This window comes from Castor canadensis, chromosome X (genome assembly GCF_047511655.1).
Source record: "Castor canadensis chromosome X, mCasCan1.hap1v2, whole genome shotgun sequence".
Classification (NCBI taxonomy): Eukaryota; Metazoa; Chordata; class Mammalia; order Rodentia; family Castoridae; genus Castor; species Castor canadensis.
In genome coordinates this window covers 67,306,464-67,318,921 of record NC_133405.1, presented here as the reverse complement: position 1 = coordinate 67,318,921, position 12,458 = coordinate 67,306,464, and the positions used below count along the sequence as shown (strand labels likewise).

At 34.3% G+C, this 12,458-nt stretch overlaps 1 protein-coding gene across 11 annotated transcripts in view; it reads right to left on the bottom strand.

The window, feature by feature from the left end:
• The window catches only part of Chm (CHM Rab escort protein), a 178,816-nt gene that overhangs the window by 154,793 nt on the left and 11,565 nt on the right, over window positions 1-12,458 (bottom strand). For all 11 annotated transcript variants that reach the window (XR_012444304.1, XR_012444305.1, XM_074063038.1 and 8 more), the window contains exon 2: window positions 4,199-4,265. Coding sequence is in view for 9 of the 11 variants with exons in the window: in XM_074063038.1 (XP_073919139.1) it covers window positions 4,199-4,265 (67 nt within the window). In the remaining 2 variants the exon portion in view is untranslated. The remainder of the gene's footprint in view (window positions 1-4,198; window positions 4,266-12,458) is intronic.

Here is a 12,458-nt window from a genome sequence, read left to right as displayed (position 1 = left end):
ATCATACTTAATGGAGAAAAAGTGAAAATATTTCACCCAACATCATGAACAAGACAATGGTAACCACTCTCCCCACTCCTATTCAACACAGTCCTAGAATTCCTAGCCAGAGCAATAAGGTAAGAAGAAGAAATAAAAGGAATACTAATAGGTAAAGTAACAGTCAAACTATGCCTATTTCCAGACAAAATGATTCTATACCTCAAAGACCCAAAAAACTCTACCCAAAAATTCCTAGACACCATAAACAGCTATAGTAAGGTGGCAGTATACAAAATCAACTTACAAAAATCATTAGCTTTTCTATACATGAACAACAAATTGAGAATCAATATAGGAAAACAACTGTATTTAAAATAGCCTCAAAAAAAATCAAATACCTGGGAGTCAACTTAACAGAGAATGTGAACGACCTCTACAAGGAGAACTACAAACCTGTGAAGAAAGAGACTGAGGAAGAATACAGAAGGTGGAAAGACCTCCCATGCTCATGGATTGGTAGAATCAACAGAGTAAAAATGGCTATACTACCAAAAGCAATTTACATGTTCAACGCAATTCCCATCAAAATCCCAATGACATTCATCGCAGAGATTGAAAAATCTACCCTAAAATTCATTTGGAAACACAAGAGACCACGAATAGCCAAGGCAATACTCAGCAAAAAGAACAATTCTGGAGGTACCACAATACCCGATTTCAAACTATACTACAAAGCCATAACAATAAAAAAGCTGGGTATTGGCACAAAAACAGATATGAAGACCAGCGGGACAGAATAGAGGACCTGGATATGAATCCACACAGCTATGCCCATGTTATTTTTTGACAAAGGCGCCTAAAACATATGATGGAGAATAGACAGCTCTTCAACAAATGGTACTGGGAAAAGTGGTTATCTGCCTGCAGAAAACTAAAACTAGATCCATGTGTATCACCCTATACTAGTATCATCTTAAAGTGGATTAAGGACCTTAATATCAGACACAAAACCGAGGTTAGTACAGGAAAGAGCAGGGAATACTCTGGAAGCAACAGGTGTAGGCAAGGACTTCCTCAGTAGAACTCCAGCAGCTCAGCAACTAAGAGAAAGGATGGACAAATAGGACTACATGAAATTAAAAAGCTTCTGCACAACAAAAGAAATGGTCTCTAATTTGAAGAGACTACCCACAGAGTGGGAGAAAATATTTGCTACCTACACATGAGACAAAGGACTGATAACCAGAATATACAGAGAGCTCAAAAAACTAAACTTCCCCCAAATCAACGAACAATGAAGTGGACAACTGAACTAAAAGAAATTTTTCTAAGGGAGAAATACAAATGGCCAAAAAAAAATGAAAAAATGCCTACCATCCTTAGTCATAAAGGAAATGCAAATCAAAAACACACTAAGATTCCACCTCATCCCTGTTAGAATGGCAGGAACACCACCATCAACAACAAATGCTGGCGAGGATGTGGGGAAAAAGGAACCCTCATACATTGCTGTTGGGAATGTAAGCTAGTATATGCACTTTAGAAAACAATATGGAGGCTCCTTAAAAAGCTAAACATAGATCTGCCATATGATCCAGTAATATCACTCTTAGGGATGTACCCAAAGGAATGTGACTCAAGTTATTACAAAAGGACCTGCACACCCATGTTTATTACAGCACTATTTATAATAGTCAAGCTATGGAAAGAGCCAAGATGCCCCACTACTGATAAATGGACCAAGAAAATGTGGTATATACACAATGGAATTTTACTCAGCCACAAGAAGAATGAAATTGGTCATTTGCAAGTAAATGGATGGAACTAGAGAACATCATCTTACATGAAGTTAGCCAGGCTCAGGAGGATTATAGACCCAAAACAAATGCAGTAATATTATTGGACATGGGTCACACATTAAGGGGAGAACAGGCATGGAAGAAATAGGGAAAGGAAAGGAAACCTAAAATTTGAATGTGGTTGACCCTGTTGAGTAGCGAATAAAGTAATCTAAAACTGGCAGAGGCCATTGTGGCAAGGGCCCAGGAAGTAGTAAAGAGGTCTGATAGAGATGAACCAATGTAGGTTGTAATACATAAGTTCATGGAACAACACTAGGAATCTCTCCCAAAGTAGCAAAAACAATATGTATTTTTCATTAGCTCTTATGTTTTCTCTTTAACAAAATCAGAGAAGAGGGCAGAACAGGCTCTGCCTGAAAGCAGGGAGTTGGGGAGGTGTGGAATGGGAGGGAGATGGCACAAACAATGTATAAACATGCAAGTATATGTAAAAACAATAAAATAAAAGGCAAAAAGAAAAAAAGAAACATCACATGGTACCCCACAAATATGTAAAATTTATATGTTCTAATGTATCAGTTAAAGTAAATTTAGCTCAAATTTAAAAATGCAAAATCTTAAATAAAAATAATATGGGAGAACCAATAATTAAAGATACCTAAACTCTCAAAAATTGACAATCCTGAAGATGTACAATAGAAGACAAAATGTTTTGGTATTAAGATAACTACATTATTAAGCTTTTTAAATTGGTTCACTATCACAGTGAGATCTAGCATCTTACATTTCTAATCAAATGTTATCACTCTATCGTCAAGAAAGTCATAGAAAATACTTTATTTTGAATTTTTTATTAACTAAAGTTATCTGAAGTAAAGTTAAGCTTATACTTTTACTAAACCTTTTAAAGCATACTGTCTCAGTACTTGGGCTTTTACAGTGATAGGGTTTTTTAGCACATGAATCTATATTTCAAATAGTTTGACTTGAAAACTGAGCATGGTTACACATGCCTGTTGTAACCCCAGCACTCAGAAGGCTGAAGCAGGAGGCTCAAGAGCACAAGGCCAGCCTGGCCTCCTTTCAAATAGTCTGAATTGAGAAATTGACACAGCAGTTGTATATACAAAAGCGAAAGAAAATTCCACAAGCCGGCCTCATATGAAAACGAATCCATTCAGAAATACCATTCAGTAACTGAAGAGTAAATATGCCTTCAAGATAAATTTAGAAAGAGTTAAATTTAGGCCAAACACAGTGATTCAAGCCTGTAATCCTAGGCTACTCAGGATTTGGAGATCTGGAGGATCGTGGTTCAAGGCCAGCCTAGGCAAAAAGTTTGTACGATCTCCATCAAAACCAGTGGGTGGACATGGAGGCATGAACCCATCATCCCAGCTACTTGGGGAAGATATATAGGAGGATAGTTCTCCACGACTGCTCAAGCATAAAGCAAGACTGTACCTCAAAAATAACCAAAGAAAAAAGGGTTGGGGGCATGGCTCATGTGGTAGAGTACTTCCTATAAGCACAATGCCCTAAGTTCAACCTCCGCTGCCGTCAAAAAAAGAGGTTAAATGTAAATTTACTAACGTTACTTTTTGGATTCGTACATATTTACAATGGTATAATATATAGGAAGCAACTATACACTACAATAATTCTAGTATATAATTAATTATCACTAGTATAGTATTATTATACTTTGTTCTCTGGCATTCTGGAAAATATTGTTGTTAATAGCTAACAGAAAATAGAAAGTCCATTTCTTTCTTTTCTATTCTGAGTCAGTCCAAGAGACAATGGTCAAAAGCACTAAATAATTAGGTGTAAGTTTAGGGGTTTGGTTCTTTTGGGGACGGGGAGAAAAACAGAAAGATTTAAACTATGTTTTATCTTCAACTTGATTTGCTATTGTGGGAAAACACATTTCTAGACATTTTTCCCAACTAAAATTTTTCTAAGTTTAAATTTTGTTAGATGTTAAGAAAATAAAACTCAAATCCATTGGATGAATTTTACAACAATTAAATATGAAGTCTAAAGTACAATAGCATTTATAGGTTGCATACACCCACACATATATGAAAAATGGCAGTATAAGGCTTTAAGACATAGAATTATTTGTTACTTAAAAATATAAAATCACGCACTCAAGAGAAAAATTAAATGATGCATTTGGTTTATTCTCAAGGAAACAGATTCTTATCACAAATAATACAACAGAAAATTTTATATAGTATATATTTCACATACTATTGGTGACAATTAAATAATTCTAATCCTTTTTCTATTTTAAGAAGTTTATATTATGCACATACATATATACAGATATGTATGTGTGTGTTTACTTAAATTTTTATCTGAATAGAGATATTTAGGAAGTATTAAATGCTGCCATTGGTAAAACTTACGAATCAACATGCAGAACCCTCTGGCCACTCCTTGAACATGCAGCCGCAATGATGGATTCAGGCAAACCTATAAAAACACATACCTGTATCATTCAGAATGTAGATATATATATATACATATGTATTTTACATAAGATGTTCAGTTCATGCTATCATATATAGTTATACAAGAAACCCATTGTTATATTCAAAATTATAGTTTGTATGAATTATAATCAGCTATTTCTTAAACATACACTACCAATGCTGAAATTTTTATTATTTGGAAGAGATATCTTTAAAAAGTACTTGAATTCTTTTATTTGCAAACTAACATAAATAAGCAACTATATGCACATTGTTTATAGATTTTTGTTAATTTAAGAACCATGTTACCACACTAACTTATCTAATCCTCCCAACTGCACCTACAGAATCTATATGTGCATTCTATAGATAAAAACAATCTGAGACTCAAGTATGTTAATTTGTTACTCACTGCTTTAAAATGAAAAGTTCTAGAGTTGAAATGTGACTCAGATCTAATTTCAAAGCCACAATGCCTCTGAGGGGGAATGGCATATATTTTTTAATTTAAAAAATATGTTAGCTAGTATTAAAAGAGGACATTTACAAGATATATCATTTGGGTTTTGGTCAAGTACAGCAGTTCAAAAAGAAAATATAACTGCTTTGGAATCAAATGTAGTCAGGCCATAAAGCTTACTATCATAAAAGGAAATATATATTATGACGATATTACCAATATAAACAAAAATCTAAAATTAACAAAGATACTGCTTTTATATTTTTTTTAATAATTCAGGTTTTCTGATATATTAGCTAATGCCCTATGCTGTAATCACATGGTTCTTTCACAACTTTTTCTCCTCAGCTATGTCATTTCTCAATACAGGCTTTTTATCAGTCATACAAAATAAAGCATGTTTCGAAAGTTCAGTGCAACTCTATAGAGCTTCCACTACCATGAAGCATCTGCTCCTCTTGCATTTTTACCTATCAGAAAAGAAAGGGCACCATTCTTCTGGTAAGAGTTTAAAGTACGCATGAAGCATCAAGGATTTTAGGAAAAGGGAAAGGTTATCTTCTCTGTGTAAAAAGTAGTATGTACATGGAAGCAATTAACATAATTTATGTTTAGTTAAAAACCACATTAAATATAAGATCCAGCTGCCTTCATGGAAGAACTAGTTTTCCAGTGAACACTTTGTGGGTATATAATGTTTGGCTCAAAAAAAGAAGTTCTGCACTGAATATAACCATTAAATATCAATTACTGGAAACAAGCCATCATAATGTTTTAACTTTGGATATAATTTTAGAAAAAGTGAGAATTTTTAGAGGAAAATAAGAGAAAGAAAGTTTTAAATGCCTAAGCATAGTTTCTTCAGTTAAAACTATTATTCTAATGTCTTTTATCTTAAGACTACCTGATCTTTTGCTATGTTTAAATAACTTTCCTTGTCAATGAAATGTAGTCACTATGATACTCTAAAAGCTGATAAGCAGCTTAGTGAAAAGAACAATAGCAAAGAAATACTTAGGAAGCAGAATTACCATGTTAAAGATTAATGCTCTTAAGTATAATAATGATAGCATTAGTAATACCACTAAACATTATAGGGTTTTATGCCTGAAAATATGCTATCTCATTTATTTCTCATTATATTCTTAGGTAGTATTACCTAAGTGAGGAAATGGGCTCACACATGTGACCAAATATCAAGTAATTCAGTATCTCCAATTCAAATTACCATGGTAATTCACTATCTCCAACCTGGACATAAGGTTGAGAATAAGGATTTAACGGCAGTACAGGCAACACAATAAAATGGGCATGGTCTCAAACAAACCTGGGCTTGAATATTTCTCCTGTTAACTGACTAGCTGTGCAACATCAGATAAGTCTTTTTGACTTCTCTGAACCATTGTTTCTTCATACTGAATGGAAATATTACCGTCTATCTCATAGGACTAGTTAGTTGTTAGCAACAGTACTTGCCTTATGAACACTATCTACTCTCATTATCCTTCAGAAACATATTTTAGAAGCACTACACTTTCATGTAACGCTGCTCCAAACATACTCCTCTTCACCAGGAACCCACCCCAATAGTGGACAACAACAGTATTACTCTCTCCTATCTGGCCCCAAATAGCATTTGTGCAAGCAGATATATATATGCTTATTTCCATGCCTGCAATCAACACTGGCAGAAGTCAGGTCTCTACTGACAAAGCAAAGCCAAGAATAGTTTTCAATACTGAATATGATCTGAGTCCAAATTACATAAAACCAAAAATGATTATCATTTCTGTTTTTCTTTAATACTTCCATCCAGATATCCCCACAAGTTTGTGAATTGATAGGCTGTTCCGATGTTAAATGGCAAACGCCTATTATCTTCATGCTTACAATTAAAATAGCGAACTAAGAATACAGTTGGTAATGACTTCCTGGTCAATATCTCACAATTCTTTTCACCCGTTCAACAAATGGCTCTTAAACACAGGAAGTATTTAGTAGATTCCCTTATAGTTATTTGCTGAAGAAAAGAAGAGAAAATAGGGAAGGGAAGAAGGCATAGAGCAGACTGTGATGGATGGTGAGGGTGATAAAAAGGAAAATAAAGGTGATTTCTAGCCTAACAATGCAGTCCAATGACCAAGAATTTAAAGCAATTAAAGTAGTAAGTGTATTTAAAACTGTTATGGGAACACAATGTAAAGAAACACTCTCATGACACTAGCTGGAAGGAAAGTACAAGAGCATTCTTGGAAAAGGGTAAAAGAAGGGAGAACCAAAAGGTGATGCTTAAAAATAGAGCATAATGTTTTCAAGGTCATCTCTGTTGCAGCAGGGATCAGCACTTCATTACTTTTTTACTTTTTAAAAAATTACCAGGTAATAACACATTCTATGACAATACCATATTTTCTTTATCTATTCTTCCATTGATGGACATTTAAGCTGTTCTCCCATCATGGCTGTTGTGAACACTGCTGCAAAAACATAAAGCTAGTTACAGGATGAATACCTACAACTAAAACAGACAAATTCATAGAATCAAAAACTCATGGTTGCCATGAGTTTTGGAGGGAAGGAAATGGTGTGTTATAATCAATGGGCATAAATGCAACATGTATAAGTTCTGGAGATCACTTGTACAACACTATAGCTATAATTAACTGTATTATATCCTCAAAAAATTTTTAAACAGTGGATGAAGTCAAACTGTGGGGTTTGAACTTGAATCTGTAAGCAACAGGGAGTCTTTTTTGTTTTTGTTGCAGTACTGGGGTTTAAACTCAGGGCCTCATGCTTGCAAGGCAAGTAGGCACTCTACCACTTAAGCCATTCCACCAGTGTAACAGGAAGTCTTGAAGTCAGAATAGCATAGCCAGACCAGTGTTTCAGAAAAGAACCTCTAGTCACAGCATGGAGAATAAACTTCCATAAAATTAGAGCTTTAAGTTTAAAAAAATCTTATTTGGGGAAAAGTAACAGAATTAAACACTTCGCCTTGAAAACTTAGTAAAATATGTAAAATAACTGTTTTAAGTTAAATTTATAAGATAAATTTTAATAGCACTTAAACCCTTGATTAATTTCAAAATAAAATCTCTTAATACTTAAAAAAGTTAACTTCTTAACCATTACTCAAATTCACACAACATCTATGTGAGCCATTTATATGAAACATTAATGTTCCTCATAGGAGGAAAAGCCAGAAGTATTAGAAACAGATAACCTAGATCAGGGTCAAATCATACACCATTTAATTGGAAACACTGCAAAATGTATGAGCACGAATATACAAGCACAATGCATCAACTGTAAAATGGAGTTAATAATGTATCTCATACTGGTCTAGGAAGGACCAAAGTGACAGGAAACACCTTATGGTGCCTCCTGCCATTTGATAAGTGTTAATTTTCTTCCCTCTTCCCCTTACTCCATCAATAAAATTAGCTATTTGAAGGATAAATAAGGCTATCACATGCCCACCAATTACCTAAGTTATCTTCAAAGAGCTAACAACTTAAAATGATTTTAAAAGTCCTCTTTCATATGTATCCTATAGAAGCTCCTCAAACATTTGATATCATTTAAATATTTCATATTAAATATGACTGGCTGTCCCAAGGAACTCCGTCTGCCATTGGAGTATAGAAAACATATAATTTAATTCTGATACAAGATTAACAAATTTGACTGTCAAGACATTTTAGTAGGTACAGGTAAATATAAGGGATGAAATTAGCATTTTATGACAGTTGTAATGGGGGAAGCTGAGAGTTACTTCATCAGGCCCTTCTCAGGGAGGTTCTGTTATAAAACTGACAGCTAGAAAAATATGTATTAGAAACTTAGAAATGCTATATGATCATGGACCATCATGGTTGGTCCCAGGTTTCTGCCATCTTCCCAAACCTATCTAGATAAAATAAAGATGTTTCATTACCAAATAAAGGATCTAGACTAAAATCAGGGCCACAAAGGTATGAAATTAGTAATTTCAACAACTTTATATAAAATATTTTACAGAAATGAGAGACTAAAATCAGGGCCACAAAGGTATGAAATTAGTAATTTCAACAACTTTATATAAAATATTTTACAGAAATGAGACATTAGCCATTCATTTTTTCAAAATCTCCCTTTAATACAATACTTAATGTTGAACCTCATCATTTACAACTATAATATTTAGGTTAATTCTCCAAGATATATTCATAAAAGTGTATTTGTATCTGGAATTGATTTTTCCTAACACTGTACTTACATAAGATAAACATAAAATAAATTACTTATACCACTCACAACATATGGAACAATAAATAATAGATTCCCCTGACAGGACTCTGATGATCTGGCAAAGCCCCAGTGCTTTCAGCCAATCATATGAAACAATAAATCACTCTTTATTTTATAGAACTTTTCAAAATGGATTCCAGCTTTCTACCTTGAAAGTCATTTCATGTGTTATTTGTAACACATTTCTTTCCAGAATGGAAAGAAAATTACATAGGACTAGAAAATTTACTGTAACTGCTTCTATAAAGAATAACTTCTTTTTAAGGAAGAAAAATAGAATTACTGGCAAGAGCAAACTTGTGAACACAACCTTTTAGAGAGCCACATCTTTTATTTTACTACTTAAACAACCCTATGTAGAGATCTTTGGCACCATCATAAACAAGGCATAAACATTAGGTAATTTCAACCCGGGTTCATGTAATTTTGTTAATTCCTACCCTAATTTCTACATTCAAGCTTATATGCTAAGTCTATCTTTTAGTGGTTGTCTTAAAAAAGAAAAATAAAAACTGCCAGGGAAATAGCCTAGGGAATCACTTAGACTTACAAATAAAGCTATTATTTTTTTAATCCAAATTTTAATTCGAGTTGATTCCTCACAAAATACAAAACATATTAATGAGTGCAATTTAAAATTTAATCTAGTCAGGCATGGTCTTTTCTGACTATAATCCCAGCATTCGGGAGGTTGAGGCAGAAGGATCCAGAGTTCAAGGCCAGCCTCAGCTACATAGTGAGATCTTATCTCAAAAAATGGAGGGCTGGAGATGCAGTACGTGCAAAGCCCTACATTGGATTTCCAGCACCAACAAATAGATAAATAAAATCTAATGGATTTCTTCCTAATGAAAACATTGTATTTATCTGTATGAAATTTTTAGAATTTTAGAAGAATATACTATCCTTTAAGATACTGAACGGAAATTTTCTGTTAAATTTTTTTAATTCCATATTAGGAATAGCTAATAACAAAAACACTGTTTCATTAGTCAGACTTATACCAAACCACAAATCAAGAGGAATAGCTTCTTTGTTTTCAGGTTTACACTAAATAGTTGTGACATCTAGAAAGTCCTTTACCCTATTTGAAATTCAGCTTCCTTTTAGATACACCTATTAGATAAAACAGAGGGTGTAGAATAAGTGATCCAAAGGTTTGTTTCATGTTCTGAGTATTAATGCTAATTCAACAGCTTGATCTATATTCTGGGGCAAATCACTTGAACTGAAACATAAAAATAGGATAGTAGGAAGACAGTAGCAGCAGCAAAGTTGCTGAGTCTCCCTGAAGATCTTCCATATAAACAGCCACTCTGAAAATAGCAGAAAAAAAGCAGATTTTGCAGGCTTCAACTATAGATGAGTACAAAGAAATCCCTGGGAGTGCTAGAGGAGGGAAAGGAGGCATATGACATTAGGGAACTGACAAACCAAAGTTTTCTGCACAAAACCCTACACTGAGGAATGACTGCTGGGAACCTACTACAAATTCACCAGAACAGGGGATATAAGGAAAGAGAAGGTCCAGACAAAACTGATGAAGGGTAACAGAAAGTAGAGCTCAGATCCCAGGTTACATGTTTAATTGCTTTATGAAAACAGAAGAGAAAGATCTAGAGTAGTAAAATTAGAAAAGCTATCCTGGCGCATGGGCAAAGCAAATTTCACTTAAGAATAAGCAATACAAAAGGACTTACATTGAATTCCATTCAAGATATATTAAGAAAAAAAGAGAATATAAAGCAAACATGCCACCAGACAATAAAAGCATGTTCAAAAAGACATCCCTTGAGCTGGTGGAGTGGCTCAAGCAGTAAGAGCTCCTGCCTAACAAGCATGAGGCCCAGAGTTCAAACCCCAGTGCCACAAAAAAAAAAAAAGACACGCCACCAGGCATACTAGCACATGCCTGTAATGCTAGCTATTCAGGAAGAAGTGATAAAAGGATCTCAGTTTCAAGCCAGCTTGGGGAAAGAGTTAGTGAGATCCTATGCTGAAAACAAACTGGGCATGGTGGTACACACTTGTAATCCCAGCTACTCAGAGACAGAAGAAGTCAGGTAGGAGACTAATGAACTGAACTCTGTCTAGTGAAAATGCTGTGAGACCCTACCTAAAGAACAAATTGAAAGCAAAAGGACTGGGTACATGGCTCAAGTGGTAAAGCACCTGCCTAGCAAGCATGAGTTTCTAATTTCATTTCCCATACCACAAAAAAAAATAAAAGACATCCTTACAAATTTAATGAGAACTTTAACCTACTTGTGGGAATATGAGCTCAAAGAAAATAGTAAAACTCTGAAAGAACATCACAAATCAGAATTAGAGAAGCTCAAAAGTGAGGTGATTAGAGAATAGGAACATTTAAAAGACTGAAAGGAGGAATTTTTAAATACTCATTTCAGAAATGAAAACTAAACCAGAAGTAGCACAAGAACAAAGAAAAGCAATGAAAAAAATTGTAGATGTAAAAGAGGGCATATAATGAAGGTACTACAATTAAATTTTAAAAAGAGAGAGTCTTTATCTCCTAGATATGTATTGAAATACTTACAGTAAGAATGATATCTGGAATTTGCTTCAAAATAATCCAGGGTTGGATGATAAAATGAGAGAGAAGGTAGAGAATACAGATAAAATTTACTAAAGGGAAAAGGACCTGTGAGTTGATAATTATTGAAATGGAAATTGGTACATAGGGGTATTATTTTATCTATCTTTTTTGGAAATACTGGGGTTTGAATTCAGGGTGTCACACTTGTTAGGTAGGCAGTTACTATTTGAGTCACACTCCAGCCATTTTTGCTTTAGTTATTTTTCAGGTAGGGTCTCACACTTTTTGCCCAGGGTCAGGCTCAGACCGTGATCCTCTTACTGACAGCCTCTGCACAGCTGGGACTGCAGACGTGTACCACCACACCAGGTTTGTTTGTTGAGATGGGGCCAAACTAACTTTTTGCCTAGGCTGGCCTCAAACTGTGATCTTCCCAATTTCCACTGCTCAAGTAGCTGGGATTGTAGTGTCCAGTCTTATTCTACTGTTTTATGTTTGAGATTTTTCACTGCAAAAAGCTTAAACTAAAAAAAAACCTGAATACTGAATTTTAGAGATTGACAAACTGGATCTATAAAACAAAGTAACTCCCTGAAAATGAGATTATTCTGTCATTTTATCTAAACCAAGAAAAAAATCTTGTCAGCTCAAATTTCCTTAAAAGTTTTATTAAGTAAGATAAATATTTGCTGATTCCTTTTAGGCTTTTTTTGACTTTTATAGTTCCACAGAGAGAAAGTTACCATTTCCTCTAAAGACCAGATGACCCACTCTATTCTTTCTATTTCATGCTTTATACTTCCCATTTTAAAAACACACTGCCATTAGACAGACACGCAGATTATTGGCAGAGAAGAAAGTCCAAAATTGGATATCCTAAAGGA